General features: G+C 54.0%; 7 protein-coding genes across 7 annotated transcripts; 2 read left to right on the top strand and 5 right to left on the bottom strand.

Moving 5' to 3' along the window:
- Positions 1-1,643: 1,643 nt before the first annotated feature.
- AYO20_09989 (hypothetical protein) lies at positions 1,644-3,376 on the bottom strand (the record flags this gene model as incomplete). The annotated part of the gene is made up of 3 exons (XM_022648254.1): positions 1,644-2,859; positions 2,918-3,107; positions 3,157-3,376. The coding sequence occupies 3 exons, from the start codon at positions 3,374-3,376 to the stop codon at positions 1,644-1,646; spliced, it is 1,626 nt and encodes a 541-aa protein (XP_022495773.1).
- A 631-nt stretch (positions 3,377-4,007) lies between these two features.
- Positions 4,008-5,384, bottom strand: AYO20_09988 (hypothetical protein; the record flags this gene model as incomplete). Its single annotated transcript, XM_022648253.1, has 1 exon — positions 4,008-5,384. The coding sequence occupies one exon, from the start codon at positions 5,382-5,384 to the stop codon at positions 4,008-4,010; it is 1,377 nt and encodes a 458-aa protein (XP_022495772.1).
- Positions 5,385-5,991: 607 nt separating this feature from the next.
- On the bottom strand, positions 5,992-7,774 carry AYO20_09987 (hypothetical protein; the record flags this gene model as incomplete). The annotated part of the gene is made up of 2 exons (XM_022648252.1): positions 5,992-7,272; positions 7,361-7,774. The coding sequence occupies 2 exons, from the start codon at positions 7,772-7,774 to the stop codon at positions 5,992-5,994; spliced, it is 1,695 nt and encodes a 564-aa protein (XP_022495771.1).
- Positions 7,775-10,289: 2,515 nt separating this feature from the next.
- AYO20_09986 (hypothetical protein) lies at positions 10,290-11,519 on the top strand (the record flags this gene model as incomplete). Its single annotated transcript, XM_022648251.1, has 3 exons — positions 10,290-10,805; positions 10,868-11,032; positions 11,097-11,519. The coding sequence occupies 3 exons, from the start codon at positions 10,290-10,292 to the stop codon at positions 11,517-11,519; spliced, it is 1,104 nt and encodes a 367-aa protein (XP_022495770.1).
- A 937-nt stretch (positions 11,520-12,456) lies between these two features.
- AYO20_09985 (hypothetical protein) lies at positions 12,457-14,868 on the bottom strand (the record flags this gene model as incomplete). Its single annotated transcript, XM_022648250.1, has 7 exons — positions 12,457-12,995; positions 13,139-13,336; positions 13,457-13,656; positions 13,756-13,902; positions 13,985-14,128; positions 14,233-14,530; positions 14,610-14,868. The coding sequence occupies 7 exons, from the start codon at positions 14,866-14,868 to the stop codon at positions 12,457-12,459; spliced, it is 1,785 nt and encodes a 594-aa protein (XP_022495769.1).
- An 846-nt stretch (positions 14,869-15,714) lies between these two features.
- AYO20_09984 (hypothetical protein) lies at positions 15,715-16,823 on the bottom strand (the record flags this gene model as incomplete). Its single annotated transcript, XM_022648249.1, has 3 exons — positions 15,715-16,326; positions 16,378-16,683; positions 16,761-16,823. The coding sequence occupies 3 exons, from the start codon at positions 16,821-16,823 to the stop codon at positions 15,715-15,717; spliced, it is 981 nt and encodes a 326-aa protein (XP_022495768.1).
- An 880-nt stretch (positions 16,824-17,703) lies between these two features.
- AYO20_09983 (hypothetical protein) lies at positions 17,704-18,942 on the top strand (the record flags this gene model as incomplete). The annotated part of the gene is made up of 1 exon (XM_022648248.1): positions 17,704-18,942. The coding sequence occupies one exon, from the start codon at positions 17,704-17,706 to the stop codon at positions 18,940-18,942; it is 1,239 nt and encodes a 412-aa protein (XP_022495767.1).
- Positions 18,943-19,000: the final 58 nt, after the last annotated feature.

Below are 19,000 nucleotides of genomic sequence, written 5' to 3'. Positions count from 1 at the left end.
GCGGAGCGGGTCGACGGGTCGATGAAGGTTTGAAACGGCTGTACGCCAACATTCTTGGGGGCTTGAAAAGGCTGGGCCGGGCACGCGGGCCCAGGGGAGATTGAACTCCTATCCAAACTGCCATGCATGCCATTTCCACAGGGTCATCCCCTGTCTTTTACTTTATACTTCGTGCCTCGGTAAGAGTACAGAGTACATATCGAGCACCGAGTACCGAGTACAATGACAAGGACGAGGATCCAATACTCGGAAACAATTCCTAGGGAAGCCACGGCGGAAATCTCTGTCTCTGGTTATTCTGGCTCTGTATCAGACAGAGACGAGGTCTCTTGACTACCTAACCCGGTACAAGTACCATTCTACCTACCCAGCGCCCACCAGGCACCCATCCCTGCGACGCAAGGTGGAGAGTTTATTACATACGTTATGCATGTCACACGTTTCCCAACGTCCGGGAACATTACCACGATTGCCTACTAAACTCACCCCTTGCACACCACACCGGGCAAGACTTTGTTCGAACGAGCAAAACAATGGCTGCTCTAGTTTCAAGGCGTCTGAGAACGCCACCACCCAGTTCATCAAGTAGTCAAGGTCTGGGGCTGTAGATCTTCTCCCAACCAGCGGTCACCGGAAGGGAGGCAACGACCTGCCTGTGGTACGGGCAAGTCGTATGTAATCATGCGGAAGCGTTTCTGATACTTCAGGGTCCGCGAGGAGATGGCGATACTGGCGACTTGTCGGCACCGGCGGTCGCTTGACAAAGTAACGAAGTAGTCCCCATCCCAGCCTCCTCGTATGTAGTACAGGCGCGCCTCCTGGCCGTGGACCTTGACCCAAACGTACCGACCCACGGCGTTGTCGCTTTTCGCGGAAATGCTTCGACAAACGGCCGACGGTTCTGGGGGCCGAACGGCTTCTACAAAGACTATATACCTACCTCGTCGTGGTAACTTTGAATCCAATCCCAGCAGAAACGTGAGTGGGTGCCGTACACTGATTTCGCAGGCCGAGCATGAGTACCGAGTACGTCCTTCGACAACGCCATCCGGGCTTGATCTCGTGGCCAACGTGGAATCAAGTAACGTGAGCGCTGAGGCGTTGTTGCATCCGCATTCAGCTAGTCGATGAATGAATCAGTGCCGTTGACTGACCGGATTGGGCTTAGGGTAGTCACGCTAACTCCTTTGGGTCGACACGCTCTCCAGAAGTGGTGCAGCCAGGGCCACCGGAGTATCTTGGTATATGGTATAATGGGGAACAAGGCAACGAGGTACTCTCTACATGTTTGGAGCTCGCCAGCTAGTCCAGTAGGGAACCACAGAAGGAATACCGAGTAGTTGAATTCACTCACCTGGATAGTGACAAGTAGAGCCACTCACCTACTCACCTAGGGTAGTGAGTGACACATGTCAAATCCTCGTGCGAGGCATCGCCGGGAGTTCTGTGTCGAATCTTGTAGTCGAACAACTTCCTTGGCCTTTTTTGGCTCGTTCGCGGACCGCTTTTTGAAGCGCCGTCAGCAACTGTTGTGCAATCACGCGGGGTGTCCAGAGGGGGCAGAGTCGGCGGGGACGATCATTGTTCATGGACACATGATGCTAATTCATTTCATGTATTCAACTCGTCGGAAATGCATATCATTACAGAGCCGCCTGCAACACGTCCTGGCCACCTTGGATATCGCTCTTGCTCAACATCTTGCCGTGTCTCATCAACTCGGCCGACTTGACCATGATCGGGTCCATCATCATGCTGGCCATGGCCACCACCGTGTCGCCCTTGCAGTAGTATGCCGCAAACTTGCTGTTCTCGGGTTCGCCCTTCAGCACCAACTCGTCCCACCCGTTCGCCGTCGAACCACAGTACCTCAACTGACTACCGAGCGCCGACCAGAAGATGGGAATGAAAGGTTTCGGCTTGCTGCCTGGTTGAGCGATCAGCTGTCCCACAGTGCGACCCTGGTTCTGCGCGACGTTCCAGTGTTCAATGCGCACGGGGCTGCCATTTCCTCCGGGTCCGTGGTAGGGGTACGTCGCGATATCACCGATGGCCCAAACGTTTTGCAGTCCCTTGACGGCAAAGTTCTCGTCGACGGAAATACTGCCATCCTTCTCCAGTTGCACTTTGGGGTTGTTGCGGAGGTATGTGGTTTCGGGGAACACGCCGATTCCCAGAATTACGAGATCGGCTTCGAGTTCGGTGCCGTCCTTCAGCTTCACAGCACCGACAGAGCTGGCGGCCTTGGGTGATGGTAAGGCCGAGTCGACACCGGCATTCAGGTAGAACTTGGCGCCATTCTTTTCGAGGCTACGCTGGAATATCTTGCCCACCTCGGTCCCCATGACCCGTTCGAGTGGTGCGGATTCCATTCCCACAAGGCTTACCGAGTTTTCCTTGGCGAGCGCATTTGCGACTTCCATACCAATAAAGCTGGTGCCGACAATGACAATCTTCTTACCCTTGTCGCCCACGGCCTTCATGATGTTTTGCACGTCGCTGACTTTCCGCAGCAGGAAGATGTTGCTCAACTCGTTGTTCTTGAAGCCAGGGAGGGGTAGTTGACGTGGCGTGCCGCCTGTGGCAAGGATGAGTTTGGTGTATGGGAGGGATTTCCCGGCCTTGGTTTGGACGGTTTTGCCATCAAAATCAACAGCGGTGGCTGTATCCGGAACGAATTCTATCGAGCCTTCCGAGTACCACTGTTCGGGCTGTAGATAGAGCTTCGACGCGTCGGTGATCAGGGCCTTGGAGAGTTTCGTCCGGTCGATCGGGTAGCCTTCATCGGTAACGACCGTGATGTGACCTTTGTAGCCGTGTTCACGCAGTTTGAGAAGGGCGCCGAATGTGCCTGATCCGCTATACCAGAAATGAGCGAGCTGCTCCCAATGGGGAATTGAGTCAACACGGAACATACCCTCCGACGATGACTAGTTTGTCTTGAGAAGAGGGCGTGGTCTTGATATTGACTGTTCTCTTTCCACCTTTGATGTCTGCCTCTTTTCCCTTGACATATACTCCACCGTCCTTCTCAACAAGATCGAAAGCATTCAGCGACAGCGGAGCAGGGGCGTCTTCGACGTCACCGGTGCGTGCATTGAAGCAGGCTGTACCCCAGATTAGGATCGACGCCTCAATAGTAGTGATGTCGCATACCTCCGTGCCAGGGACATGTCAGTCGTCCCTCGGGCGTCAAGACACCCAACTTCAATGGCGCCCCATAATGTGTGCAGTTGGCATTCAATGCGTGTACCTGACCACCAACTTTACACAGGAGGACTTTGCCGCCTTCGATGCCTTCGACTTCGACTTCCCTCTTCTCCAAATCCTGCAAGTCAAGCTTATCGAGATCCTTGAGTTTGAATTCCTGCGCCATCCTGAAGGTGTTGCTCGAGAAGGTCTTAGCAATCAGTGACGGTCTGGTAGAGGTGAGGGGTCGGCCAGGTCGGGGGCCAGCAGACAAGGAAACAGTTGGAGATAAGAGAGGTCTAAATGGGCCAGAAGACACGGAGAAGCAGCGGGCAGTGGATCGGCTAAACATCAATTGTGAAAGTCCGGGTCGCTGATAGAGAAAGGTGATCTGGGGAGAGACCGTGGGTGGTCAGAGGTCAACAATGGCTAGGAGAGAGAGCGAAGGAATACCAGACTCGTCGCTTTACACGTGGATGATGATGCGGCCATTGTTTCGAAATGGTGAGCGCAGCGTCTCTTCTGCGTGCCTGCGGGGACCTTCCATTGACTTGACTTGGTGCTTGCGTGCTTTGCTCATTGCGCGCTGTAAGAGCCCAAAAAGTGCATTGCGTCACTCCATGCGCCCCGCTGATGCCCCGAGGATCCCAATACACGTGCTCGGCCAATCATGGTGAGGCGATTGTTAAAGCCCATTACATGGTATCAAGTATCACACAAATATAGAAATCTTCAGGTACAGGTCGTCAGATCATTGGCACATAGTCCCCACGTCCTTTTACTACAAGTCCAACTTTGCTGGGTACTATAGAGGGGCTCTAATAAGTCACTCGATGCCGCGCCGGCGTGTGTCCGGAAATCCTCGAGCCAACACTTCCTTCCCGGCTCAGCGATCGCCTCAACGCTCCACTCATCACTGCGGCCGCGTCGTCTCCTCCCAGAGACTTGAATCGACTGCTCTCCTGCGCCCGCTCAAACTTCGTCCGTTCTTCTTCCAGGACTTTCCGCTCAGCTTCTTCGTCGAGGAGGGTGCCGTCAATCTGCAAGGACCACTTATGCCTGTCATGCGCCGGAACTATTTCTGTGTCCGCCACGCGGAATTTCAGCGTCGACTTGATCTTCGTCCCACTGGCGTCTGCAAAGTACCCGCCATCATCGGCCAGTAGAGCATGTGAGGAAGGAGCCTCCACCATTGTTGTGTCAGTCTCCTGTGTGTTGCGATCCCCCTCATTTTCCATGCCGTCCTCATCGCGTAGTCGTCCCTTTCTGCCCTTCTTCTTGGTCTTCTGCAATTGTTCCCTGCTCGGCCCGTTCCATTTCCACTCCGGAGGGATACGGCTCTTGCCAATGGCCGTCTGAAAGTAGTTGTAGCTCACCAGGCCCACGAAGCCCTCCGACGTGACATTCGTCCATCCGTATAGCTCGTCGCCTCTTTCGGGTCTAAACACGAGAAACGTAGCTGTGAGCCAGACCCAACACACACCAAATTCGTCGGCTGTGTTTGCAAGTACATCGGCTTGTGCCTCGATCTCGCCGTTTCGGGGAGGTAGGAGAGGCAGGTTAATGCCGGAGTTAGGTTGGGCGGATAAGACGGCGTCGGAGAACCCGAGAACGATGCCTTGCGCCGGAGGAAAGTATGTCAGAAGCAGAGGTGCCAGGTGCACTGCAAGCACCGATGACTTGGCGGCTTCGAGTGAGACGGCAGGTATCGAGAGGTAGAGTGAGAGGCGGGTAGAGTAGAAGGAGCTAGGATCTTCTGATTCCAGCAGCTTGAGTTCTGCTTCTTCCTCGACCTCTGCATCTGAACCATCCACGACGGCTGCTTCTGCCTCTGCAGTCTGTTGCAAGTCTTCGTGAACCGCTTCCTCATCTTCTGATCCCAATTCCTGCGCCACCAACGCTTCCTCATCTCCTACCCTCCGTGCAGCGGCATCGCCCTCGTTCTTGGATTTCTTGCTCTTCTCCTTCTCCCCCTTCTTCTTCTTTTTCTTCTCCTTCCGCTCCGCAGGAGTTTCTATCTCAGCAACTGCACTTGCTGGATTTTCCGCGACATCCTCAGTCCGCGGCTTTTTCTTCTTTTTGGAGGTCTCGATGCCTTCGGGGTCGCGTTTTCGCTTTTTGAGAGGGCTCGATGATTGGGCATCCTTCACGGGGGTCGAATTTGTGGTATGGGTGCTTTTTACTTGGACGGACATGGCTGGCGCTTTGCAGAGTTCACCCTCGTACACCAATGCCCAGGGTATCTGTGAATTGATGCGTTTGCGCTGGGACAAAATTTTGTTTCCACAAGTCGGGGCGCGGAGTTTATTTCGCCGATGGATGTCTTGGCATTACAGCCTCGCAGATCAGCAGCCTTGCTCTGTATGTCTCCATAAAGTCAGACTAGATTTCTGAGGGCAGAATAAGAGTATGGGACACGATACTTTGCTAGCATTACCCCGCTCAAAGCTGAAAAGCCTTGTAGAGGATGCGCCTGATGTTGTTCAATCGTCGCCACTGACGTGAAGACAGTTACCCGTTTTCCCTTGAAAGATTCCCCAACTGCTCTTCAGTCTACCATGATTTGTGTATTCCTCATCTCGACTGGTACATATCGCCGAGTATTAGACCGAGAAACTCGTTTGCTGTCAGTCCTTCCACCGATATTGAAAGACCATTAACAGTGACTCCGGTACATCCATCCCATAGCCTCAACCCCGAAATAGAGAGTCAGTCATGCCCTACCAGCTATGCCACGACCCTAACCACACTTCCCTAGACCCAATTCGAAACATCCGTCTCAAACATAGACACACATTGCTGCTACTCGTCATATTTTGGTAGCGCGGAAGCGTCCTCCCGCACTTCCGTGACCATCATCCTGTCGTCCTCTCCTTCGTCGTCACTGACTTCAAACTCGCTCGGCGGAATCATTCCACCGCTGCTGGTGGCCAACTCGTCCAATAGAACGTTTACATCCATGTCGGCTGCAGTCATTGTCATATGTTGGCTCTCGCCATCAAACGAACCACCCACCGCCCGTCTGTGTTCCTCTGGGAGAGGGGTCTTCAACAGCATAATCAACAGGCCCACGTCATAACAGATCTTCAGAGCTGCCGCTATTTCAAATGGCACCCACCACGTCTGTTTACTCCATACGAGCCCTGTGACCACCGGGCCCAGACTCGCAGCCAAAGTTCTCACAAAGTTCAGCGTGCCCATGACCTGGGTCCTCTCGCGAGGTAGAAATGCGGCGGCGACAAACGCTTCGCGAGGAGCTTGATCCATGGATCCCAATACCGCGTCAGCGAGCAGGAGGATGAGTAATAACTGCCAACCGGAGGCTATGAGCCCGAGCGGGACAAGTGCCAAAAACAGAGCGCTGGGCAGGTGCGTGCAGACCATGGCTTTGACGAGACCCAACCGTCGAGCTACGGCAGCGCTGAACAGATTCGAAAAGCTTGCTGCGAGCCACACGACGCTGAGCGCATAGCCAATCCGGTGAGTCAAGAACCATCGGCTGCGCCAGGACATATACCAGCTCATCACGGTGACGGGGAGCATGCCTGCGGCGAATGCGTTCAGGCCAAATAGGAAACAGAGACGTAAAAGGATGGGCAGAGAGGAACGGGAGACTTTCCAGGGCGAGCTCAGTGAGGCGCGGAGGCGGCGGGAGAACGAGTCGGGGGGAGAAGGCTGGGTCGGACGGATCGTGGTTCTCGCATTGGCTTGCTTCGGGACCGAAGGGCGACGGGGCAAGCCATCCAGGAGAGGCCTTGTTTGCTCGGACGAGGGACTACCGCCTTCATCGATGGCGTTTGTCGTCGTAGTGGGAGCCCAAGAATATTGCGCAGCCGCACTAGCTTCGCAGTTCTTGCTTAACAAGAATGTGATGGAAACCTTGACCAGACCAATCATTGCGTAGAGACCAAAAACAGGAGGGTATGTCTCTTTCCAGTCTCGCTCCATGTAGGTCCGTTGGGCATAGGTCAGCCATCCTGTAACAAATAGACCGCAGGCCATTGCCAGAGTGGACGACACGGCAAACCAGGCGTAGATATCTGTACGAGCCTCAAGGGGGGAAAGTTGGGCAAGGATTGCTTCCTATGAGGAAAAGAGATTAGCATAGTGGTCCAGTTCTGTGTGCTTGCTGTGTGTGCAGTCAATTTGGGACACTGAATCTCATACATACTTCGACAGCACGAAATGGTCCGACTTCATGTGCTCCTGGGGATATCACACCCACAATAGCCGCAAACAAAAGCAGATAGTAATTCTTGCTCAGTGCGAACACCGTCCCGGCAAAACTCATTAGCAGAGATCCTATTAGCAACACACGTCTTCTGCCAATCTTGTCAGCCACGATGGTCAGCCCATAACTGATCGCCGCGTCGCCCAGCAACGTCAATGTCATGAATGTGCCTGTCTTTTTCCAATCAACCCCGGCTTGAGTGTACAAGAAGATGGCCAGGACGAGGGCGGCGCCACCATAGGCAAACATGCGAAGAAAGCGAGTAAGCAGAATCAGGTAGATGTCAGTATTGCCGTAGGTGGAGATGGATTGAAAGCCCGACTCGCGATTGAGCCATTGGACGAAGGCGGACATTGTGGCCGGCATATTTAGAAATGAACGAGAAAGACGATGACCAGTTCAAGTTATCGCAAGGCGTGGTATCAGTGCTTCAAATGGCACACCTCCAGAGCCACAGCTCTCTGCCTGCAACCACCGGGAAGGCTGCAAAAGGAAAACACAGTAATGACACAGAGACGGGACGAGGGAAGATGCGACAAGGTTGTCAGTTTTGTATGCTGGGCGCCGCAGGTAGACCTGCAATGCCCTGCGCAGGGTATCTTGCGAACAATCAATCAATCCAAGCTGTGAGCAACCATCACTTACTCAGATGGGCAGTCCCCTCCATGCCAGTAGCTGTTCTCCGCAGCGGGATGGATTGTGGGCGATTGGAGTAGAGATTGGAGTGCGGGATGCGTTGGAAAGGCCCTACTTGATAGTTCGAGAGTTCTCGTTTGCCGTGCTAATGTTCTTCCCGTAAATGCCATGCAGGCTGATCGTCATGATACGATAGAGGGTGCCATGTGAGTGGTGGAGCGGTCCCCGAGCCTGGGAGTTTGTCGGAAGAAGCTGCCGCTTGAGAGCCGACCAATTATGCGCATCTCTTGGGGTTTCCAGCCTTTGATGAGAAATGTGGAGGATTCCATTCGTAGTCGATATTGATTCCACGAGGTCATTGAAGTTCAAGCTCCTGCCTTTGGGGGTCAACGACTGTGTGAAGAGAGGAAGAGAAGGAGAAAAGGTCTTTGGAGCGCACGTACCAGTCAGTATGTCAAGCCTCACATAACATGTTGGAGGGAATCTCTCACTCACTTATAAGTGCTCTCTCATTAACCCTCTCCTCCCTGACCAAAAGGTCGGCTCCAGGCACATCCACCCTGACAGCACATATGGTATGGTGGTCGCATCTGCTCAGTATTGACTTGGTTTGTGATCAGGTACCGTGTCGCTCGTGCCAAGCCTCACGTGATATTGATCCAACGTTGAAGGGAACGAATGCATTCATCTCTCTCTCTCTCTCTCTCTCTCATGTCCCTCCCGTGGACTAACTGACAGTAACCTTGAAAACTTGTATAATATCGATGACTCTACCTGACCCTGAGAAAACCCCATCTCCTGCACTGACGACGTTGATGATGGAAAAGCTCCGTGGTCAAACATACCAGGGCAAGTGAGAAGAGCAACCCGGACCCCATTGCAGAGACTTTGGAAGTATGGATCTGGGACTTTTTTCGAAACGGCCGACACTGCGAAGAGCTAGAGAAGTTGGAAATGTCGCTTCATGAACTTGTACAGATACTGCAATGATAAGGGCGCCACAGCGTTTAGAGGGAAGAAAACCTGCCGTGTCTCAACACCATAGAGAAGATCATTGCTCAACTAGCCTGCGGTTGCGTCGACGCATGTTATCACGACCACAGTCAATACTATGACGGACCAGTCAACTCACTTACACGAGGTGGGATCCCATCAGACTTACTCTACCAACCGTCAAAGTGGCTCATCATGTGGTATCATCGAATCTGACCAAGAATGCTACAATCAGGTGTCTTGCCTCACTTGAAGATACGAGCAAAGGAAAGATCGTGGACTAAGGACTGACTTCCTCGGGCTGCAGTTCTAGTGCCTCAGTCTGTACCGGTAAGTGTGGTGTCGTCCTCCCTCGTCGAACCAAGCAAATACCTGACGAGCCTGGTATTAACTGACATACGCTATACCTCTTTATTCTGCGCGTGTCTACAATGAAGGAGTCAAGGGGCCGAGAGCCGAGTTTTGCGGCCCCGACTTGAGCTGATTCGTAAGGTGTCTGCCTTTGACGCAGACCGGTGGTCAGTCGACCCCTTCCAAGGCCGAATGAGGGCACGACCATTCAAAGCCATACCTTTGTCGGTTAACCAACATGTCTATGTGGAGGGACATACTTACAGCTTGCCCGTCCTGTGTATAAGGTCCGCATTCGGAGTTTGTCCACCCGCCGTGTCAATATGGTTGACTCGTCCTCACGACCTACTAGCACCGGCGATGTGTTCTCCCGACTATAGAAACTAGGTTAATTCAGAGCACCCTCCCCACAATGATTGTGTCCGCGTGCGGGCGACTCCAGGTTGTTCGCCGATCTGCTCCATATGGGGGAGGTTGTTTACCCCTGTTTCTTACGCCACAGTGCCACACGATATTACATATGTCCGAACAGACTTGACCAGCACCGCACGGGTACTGCACAGATGACATTGTGCGCTCCTTACCGTACATATTCCCCTTCACACGAGAAATTGCTAATTTCCCAGTGATCTTTAATGAAACAAAAGTGAGTACAGTGTTCCTGAGGTAATAGACTCAATGTCACTATGACAGTTTATTGTATTGAGCGGGCGGAGTCAGAAGTGCGGACGATCGTTGAAGAATTTTTCTCAAGTCTACAGGGGATGGAAAACTACAAAGAGCTGTATCGTCCCGGCCTGGAGAAGACTTCCCCAGATCACAGAAGTCAGGATCGAAGGCGCCTCCAGATATCGTCTATCTCAGTAAAGCACATCCGGCCAGCTGCAAAATGAAGAGCTTCAGAGCCCCTGTCCTTCTCCCAGCCTTGTTGGCCCTGGTGCCTAGCGCCTTATCTCAATGCTTCAACGACACGATAACCTATTCCTCGACCCAATCGCTCTCGAGCACGGTCCAATTCACTTCTTGCGACGGAGCGGCAGACGGCCCGCGGGTTTACCCCATCGACCTTACCTCTTATGATTGGTGGTACTTTGACGCTGTCTCCGACGATGGGACACAGGCTCTCGCGATTGTATTCTATACAGCTTCATTCCTTGGATTTCCAAATACGCCCGCCCTGCAAGACATACTGAATGTCGGCATTACTGCAACCTTTCCCAACGGTACACAAGTGAGCACGACAGCTCTGGCAACATCCGTGACTGTCCATACCATCGGAGATGGAGCTTCGGGCAACTGGACAGGGAGTGGATGCAGCTTTACCGGCACACCCGATCTGAGCCAGTACGCAATTACGATCGATAACCCGTCCCTGGGCGTTTCCGGAACCGTCGACTTTATCTCGGTAAGTTGCTTTCCTAACCTTCGGCCGACAACATGGAGTTGCTAACATACGTAAAAAAAAAGCGTGGTCCTGGACACTACCCATGCAGCCCTCTTGTTGGTGGGGCGCAAGAGCAGATTGTGCCTCATGTTGGCTGGGCGAACGTCCTTCCTGGTTCGGATGCTACTGTCCATATGAATTTTGGAGGCACACCCATGGTCTTCAACGGCAACGGGTATCACGACAAGGTATGTAACTCAGCCTCTGCCCCCTGTCATTCTTTGCCGGCACATACTTATATCGTCCAACTAGAACTGGGGCGACATTCCCTTCACGAGTGCCGTCAGCAGCTGGTACTGGGGCCACGGCACCTTCGGAGAATATAACATGGTCTGGTTCGACGCGCTGGATCCCCAAGGCACGGAAACCGTCAGTGGCTACGTCCTGAAGAACGGCGAGGTGGTCGGCTCCACCTGTGCGCTCGGCACCGCTGGACTTCAGGTTCGCCCGGTCGGCACGCCGTATCCGCCAACCATCCTCACGCCGGACCCGAACCAGTTTACCATTGTCATGAAACTGAACAACGGAGACATTCTGAACGCCACGGTCACCAGCTACAACAAACAGGTCGACTCGTCCGCCTACTCTCGCTGGTTCGGAGATATTTCCGCCAGCATCAACGGGGTGCAATCATCCGGTTCGGCCCTGTGGGAGCAGTTCAAATTCAGTCTCTAAATGGTTTGTCCCTATGAAGTTCCAGGGGCCCACGGCCATGTGAACAAGACCCGGAAAACTTCGGGGCTGTTCTTGGGGGAGTGTCTGGTGGAGACGCTTCCTGTTTTGTTGCATATTTGCTTTCGCTGTTTTCCCTGTCCAGCATTTTCCTTTTGTTATTCAACATCCTTCTTGTTTGGTTTTTTTTTTTTCTTGAGGCCTCTCTTTTTGGAGGAGGTACCTCAATCTTATGGCATTGTACCCGGGTCTACTCTGGCTGTGAGCATTTCTTGTGGTTTGTTTTAATATTAGTTAGTCCTTTTTGAAATTAATCAAATGCCACAACACAAAAAGATTTTTTTGCTTTCGTTTTGGTTTTTGCTTCTCTTGCCCTGCCATATCCTCCCGCTCTAATATCTATTTCAGTATCCGACTTCGGACTTGTAGCCCTTTGAGCTTTTGAACCCCATAGCCCGTGCAGCCCACGTCGTCACCAAAGCGCAGAGACGGGGAATGCAATGTTTCCCAAGGCCGAGAGGTTTTCACACAATGAGACTTTTCGATTCCCTTTTTTCCACCACCACACAGAAGCAGAAGCAGAAGCAGAAGCAGAAGCAGAAGCAGAAGAAGAAGAAGAAGAAGAAGAAGAAAATTCAGATATTTACGTGTTTGTGGGGTACTCCATGGCGTTGGAAGAGGTCAAGACTTGGATAGATTATGTGTATAAGTATTCTCAGGGGGGCCGGATGAGCGGATGATCTCTAACGTCGAGGTCCCTGTTTTCCCCCTCCCTTCTGTGCGTTATTTTCCGGATCCCCAGATCTCCAGGGTCAAGGTCTTCAAGCCATCAGGTCATCATCCTCTTCCCTTCTCTGTTCTTCGCAGCATTCCCGTCTTATACCCCCCAGATAAGGTAAGTCCGTGAGCGCGGGAAAGCATGAGGGAGAGGAGGCAACGTCTAGTTGCCAACCTTCGCGGCGATCCGGTTGGTCATGTACTTCTGCATGTTGTTGACGAAGCAGCAGGCCACGATGGAGCAGACGCCAAACACCAGGCTGATGTACCAGACGTACTTGAGCGCGTAGGCGTAGGCCCAGCGACTGCCGACGGTGGCGGCCTCGACGATGGCGGCGTTGACGCCGGGCACCTGGGTGACGTTCTGGGGCGCGGTGAGGAACAGCGCGGTGAAGGGCTCGGCCGCGGACACGGGCAGGCCCGCCGCCACGGCGTACTCGGCCACGTACTTGGGCAGGGCAGGCGTCAGTTTCTCGACGAAGACGTTGTAGTAGATGGCGTAGCCGATGGAGCCGCCCGTGGCGCGGATGCACAGGATCAGGGCCACGCAGGTCGCGATGGTCGAGTCCGGGGCCACGGTGATGGCGATGGTCGACGCCGGTGAGGTCACCATCCCGACGCCCAGCGCGGCCATGGAGCCGAGACCGATCACGGCGGCGGTCTTGTCGGGGTTGATTGAAGCGAGGGCACCGGAGAAGGATGCTGTAGAGGGACGAATCGCGCCATGGTCAGTCTTGTATACCAAAGACCGCGAGAGATGAGGGAAGGGTACAGAGGATGTGGGTTATATAAGAGGTCGACAAGGGGGTGGGAAAGCACCACGCCAGCAACCAGTGCAGACTTACTCATGATAAGACACCCAACGAGCATCAACTCACGGCCGTGGCCTCTCAGGTATGACAACAGGGCATTGGTCACGACGGAGCCGCCGATCAAGAGCAGCGCCGGGGGAATGTCCTTCAAGCCGATTTGAATCGGGTCGGGGACGAAGACGGTCGTGAATTCCAACGGGAAGAAGTTGAGCAGCGCAGAAAAGTTCATGCCTGATATCCCCGAGAGTCAACATAACATCCTCCCTACCACGGTATCGCGGTATCAAAACGATCCCGAGCCAAGACTGGACTCTCTCCGTCTCATCCGGGAGAAGACAAGGCTGAACTTACCAGACACAAACGACACGACGAAGCAGCTGGCAACAATGTTCTGGCCCCGGAACAGTTCCTTGGGGATCATGGGATACCGAGCAAATTTCCACTCCCAGATGAAAAAGGCCACGAGCAAGAAGAAGCCAATGAAGAGATTGGCCAGCACGTAGGCGCTGATCCACGGGTGGCTTGAACCTCCGGCTTGCAAGGCAATGAGGCTGGAGGTAAAGGGTCAGCATCACTCGTCGAATGCAGTCTGAGTTATCATTGATAATCCCATGATTATCAGAGACGGGGACGCAAGGGGCGAGACGTACAAGAGAACCAGGCCGATGATGGACAGCAGCCCGCCGATATAATCGATCCTCTTAAGGACAGCCCGTCGAGAAACGCCTCGTGCCCGGGTCTGTGACTTGGGAAAGTAACTGGCCGCAATACCGGCGAACCACACGGCGTTCCAGATCCTGATGTGGAGGTCAGTCGAGCTGATAGAGGGCATGCCATGGCACGGCATGCTGAGAAGGAGAAATGCTTGATAAGACTCACACACAGAGCCACATGCCCCATCTCCACGAAGAGTGTTTTGCCAGGAGTTGAGCGTAGAGCAGATACGGTGCAAAGGGCAAGATCGAAGCAGTCACTATAGCGAGGTAGATACCACGTTTCTTGATCGGGACCAGTTCGGCGGTTCTAGAAATACAAAAGTCAGCGATGAAAGCGCCTGGGAGAGTCCTCCCTTCATTGGTTGGCGACCAGGGACAAGCGCAACAAAGGGAGAGTCAAGCAAAACGTACCCGGCCACGGCGGTCAACTCGCCAATCGATGCACCAGCTCCAGCAAAGCACATGGCGACAACGCCAGCTCGGAACGTCTGGGCTGTCGCCATGACGATGCACCCGATAAGGAGGATCAACCCCCCCGCGAGGGTCACGTAACGTCTACCGAGCAAGTCCTGTAGATAGCCACAGAAGGGCGTCACCGCGCCGAGAGCGAGGGAATAGGACACTGGTAGCCATGCGGACGCCTCAGTGCCCAGGTCGGCCGAGATATAGGTCAAAGTGCCACCCAGGAAGTAGAGCGGGATCTGAGAGCCTGGAATAGATCTTCAGTGTTAGTGCCAGGATGAATGTGGATATCTCAGGTAGCTCATGGGATGTAAAGTCAGACGTACCAACGTAGAGGCCTGAAAGACAGACAGTGGCTGTGATCTGAATCCATGTCCAGTTGACTTTGCCATCCGACTCGTCGCCCTTGATGGCGTCTCGATTCGTCACGTCCACATCGACGCTCTGGCTCTTTTCTAGGGAATCGGCGTCTTCGACCTGCAGACTCCCTGCATGCTTCTCCTCGTCGACAGCGAGACGTTCGAGATGGACCGTATCCGTATTGGCAGTTGATTCATTGACGAGAGACCCCGACTTCGAATTCATTTCGGGATGGGTAGATATCTACGTTGACGACCTCTCTTCTGTTTGTGATCCTCAAAAGTCCCTTTCCAAAGTGCAGAATCCAAAAAAAAAACGTCTGTGTCGTCGACAGTCCTTTTTAAATAGACGATGTGACAAATACAGGAAATCTGGGGGTGGAAGAAACGCGGGATATAACCAATTCGAATTCCTGTGAAAGGAAAAAAATGATCCGGGGAAATTGTCTGGGGGCTGACGCCTCTAGACGACAAGCATAAAAAGCTAAACCGAGACCCATGGGGTGCCATGTCGACCTACCTACCTAGACATGACGGATAAGCAACCCACCCTTGCAGGCCAGGGCGTATACAGCAGCTTTGACTCACCCCAGGCGACTCTCCGGCGCGAGTCATGGAGACGAGTCAATAGTCTGATAGCTGGGGATCTCTCAGCCTAGGGCAGAGAGGCAAAGAGGCTGCTGGGGTAGGGAAAAAAAAAGGAAATGTGGACAGAGAGAAAGAGAGGGCTAGATTGATCCAACCCCCCTGATTCAATGAGAAATGTGGGGACTCCTCGTGAATACATATGTCCTTTGATATACCCCGCCATAATCCCGCGATAATCCCGCCTTTGTCAGCCACAGACATGGTGCGAGTATACCCCAGATTGGTTCTTTGACCCAATCATGCTCGAGAACAGCTTCATAATGCCCAGAGATCGGGACCGGGGGGTTCAACTTGGCACGTGGTGCAGCGAGGATAAAGCTAGACCCCCAAGAAATGAGCTTGTATTCTAGTCTCGGCAAGGGGGGACTCTCGGTACGAGTAGGTACACCACAAAGTTTATTGCCACTTCTGTGGAACAGCTACATCAGATCTTGGCCGGGGCAGGGGTCTTCCCCAATAGCCATCCCATCCCTTCTAACTGGTCCGCCCAAAACTGTGCACTGGCTTTCAGAGAAGGGAAGAAAGCCCAGTGGGCGTGAGGGAGACCCGGGTAGACGACCAGCTTCGTCTTGATCCCATGCTCTTCCCGCAATATCCGTTCGTATATCAGCGAGTCGTCACGCAAGGTGTCTGACCCGTTGACCTGCAGGAACGCGGGTGGCAGGCCTGCGTGGCCTTGGGGGTGTATCAGAGGGCCGTTGTAGATGCCATCGTCAAGATCGGGCTTATATGCCGCGTTGAAGATATCAATCACGGCCTGCCCGTTGATCGGATCTGACTTGTTTTGCTCGTAACTGTACGCCCACTTCTTGTACTTATCCGGCATGCGTGACGGGGGAACCAATCCTGCGATGCACAGGTAGTGTCCCGTCAGAGGTGGACTCAGGCCTTCATCGCGGGCCAAGTGCGTCACGACACAGGCCAGGTTACCGCCAGCAGACGACCCTCCGACGATGAAGCCCTTAGCCGGATCGGCGCCCCAGGACGAAGCGCTTTCCGCGGCCCATTTGAGAGCGTCCCACGCATCCTTGGGCCCCTGGGGGAAAGGAAATTCAGGTGCAAGCCGGTAGGCAGGCGAGACACATACAGCGTTGAACGCCTGTACGAACTCTCGACACGCCTTTTCTTCGGCCTCGGGGATGCCCAGACAGAAACCACCCCCGTGAAACATTACAATCAACGGACTGCCGTCATCCGACGGCGAGGTGGGCTGGTAGAGTCGGGCGCGCAACTCAGTCCCATCCGCAGTCCTGTAGCTGATGTCGGATTGCTTGACAGAAGGCGGCGGTGGACCGAGCGCGTCAATCGCCTGTAGAGTCCGTGTTTTGACGTCTTCTCGGAGAGCCTGCATGGTGGTGAATGTCATGGGAGGAGGGGGATTGGTTTCGAGCAGCTGGTTCCATTTTCAGTCAGCAACGAGTTTTACAAACAGCAGACCCCAGCAAAAGATCGGAGTCGTGGATAACATACAGCTTTCAGTTCAGGGTCAATGACCCCGAGGGCCAGAATCTCTTCCTTGGTATCATACGGCATTGTGTATAGATGGCGTTGTGATGGCACGGTCAGATCGAGGAAACCGTTGGTAGATGAAATTTGTGAGAGGCCACCGGGATCTTTGTTAGATCGTATGTCCTGGACATCTTCACCAATCTATTGATACCACACTGTGCGGTGCACTTCGACATGGACAGGGTGAGTGTTGCCCCAAGTTTATGACCTATACACGAACAATTTGCTCCAAATGACCTTGACCAAGGCCGCGGACGGGGTGTCAGCAGTTGCAGTGGGACCGGATAGTGTATCTACGCAAGCTCAAAGTGCAAGACGAGTGCCGAGTCCTTCGACGTGAGGGCCCAGGTTGAGACTCGAGCACACCAGTACGAGTACCAAAGCACCCTTCATACGGATAGAGGTCTGCACTAGTGACGGTACCCACAACCCACTAAAGAAATAGCCAATAGAATAAGCCTTGATTACACCCACTTCGGGATCCTGGTGGGGCTTTGGTTGACTCCGTCTCTCTGACATGGTCGTTGCTTGGCGGGACACAAGCTTGACATCGACTGCTTGACTTGGACCTTATGCAGTCTCGATCTCGTCCGTGGTGCCTAGTTCGACATCCTAAACATGTTCCGACGGTCTCGAGTGATTTGTATTGACAGGAAATGGCCCCATCGGCTCTGGGTGTACTGGCGTGTCAATGAGACTCTGTCCGTGCACAACATGTCTAGCCACGAGTATGGGTACATAATGTATACATACAAAGGAGGGTTGAGGCTTCACGAACACGAAGCCTTTTGCCAAAAGCGTCATCTTCATAAAAACCAACATATTTTCTACGCTTCGTGGTGGGTGATCAACAACTCGTTCGAAACCACCCCCCCTCGATTTGAACACCCCGGTGACTGTCAATATGGGAGTCCAAGCAGACGCCGTGGACTTCCTGTCCCTGCGCCTCCCCAAGGTAGCAGCCCTCCATGACCTTCCATACGCGTGGACCATAGCCATTGGCGTGCTCGGATATCTGATCCTCGTCCGAGCCTTGCGCTTCCGCGCGCTGCGCAAGCTGGAACGCGAGTATGCCCCTCTCCTCAAGGATCCCTATGCCATGGACTACAAGGCGGCACACAAGATCATGCACCTGTCCATGCTCTACGACTGCCCTTTCATCTTTGCATTCAGCGGACAGTTCTCGCTCCTCAAGACATTCGCCATCGCCTCGGGCACCGAGCTGCTCGCAAAGACGCGTCAACTGAGCGCTTGCCCGAACGTGGGGCGACGCATCAACGACACGGCCCTCATCACGACCGAGTTTGTCGTCGGGTCCATGGACAGCGAGCGCGGGTCGCGAGCCCTCGCCAAGATGAACTGGATACACCGGCAGTACGGAGACAAGATCACGCAGCCCGAGATGCTGCACACTCTCGGGGTCAACATCATGGAGGGCATCCGCTGGGTCAACACGTACGAGTGGCGCAAGCTGACGTACCTGGAACAGGTCGCCATGTTCGTCTACTGGAAGGAAGTCGGCAACCGCATGGGCATCAAGGACATCCCGCCGACCCTCGAGAAGCTGGCCGAGTGGACCGAGAAATACGAGCAGACGGCCATGGTCTACTCGGACAACAACCGCAAATGCGCCGACGTCTCGGTCGACTTTTTCCTCAAGCACGTCTCGCCCCCCTTGCGCGGCTTCTTCCGCAAAGTCATGATGGCCCTGCTGGAGGAGAGGACGCGCAACGCGTTGGGATACCCCGCCGCCTCGCGCGCCATCGAGATCTTTGTCTACCGGTTCTTCCGGCTGCGCGCCTTTGTGGTGCGCAACTTGTTCCTCCCGCGCCTGCGACCGATTGATCCTCTGGCCAAGGCGGACAAGAAATCCGGCCGTCTCCACCCGGTGAAACAGCAGAGCATCGAGCCCTGGTACGTCAAGGACACGGTGTGGCACAAACTCTCGGCACGGCTGTCTGGTGGCTCTCAATACGTCCCCGGCCCGAAATTCAAGAGCGAGGGCTACCTGCCCGAGGAGCTGGGTCCTGCCAAGTTCGAGAAGATGTCGCGGGATGCCGTCCTGAAAGAGGCAGAGGCGATGAGGTCGTACGCCGCCGAAGGGGGTGCCGCGATCATTGGCTGCCCTTTCCGATTCAACTGAACCAGGGTACATAGAACCGGGACCTTGGAGGTGGGTGTGGCGAACTGCTTAGCTAGAG

Source organism: Fonsecaea nubica (assembly GCF_001646965.1).
Source record: "Fonsecaea nubica strain CBS 269.64 chromosome Unknown Scaff100, whole genome shotgun sequence".
NCBI lineage: Eukaryota > Fungi > Ascomycota > Eurotiomycetes > Chaetothyriales > Herpotrichiellaceae > Fonsecaea > Fonsecaea nubica.
This window is presented reverse-complemented; position numbering and strand designations above follow the sequence as displayed.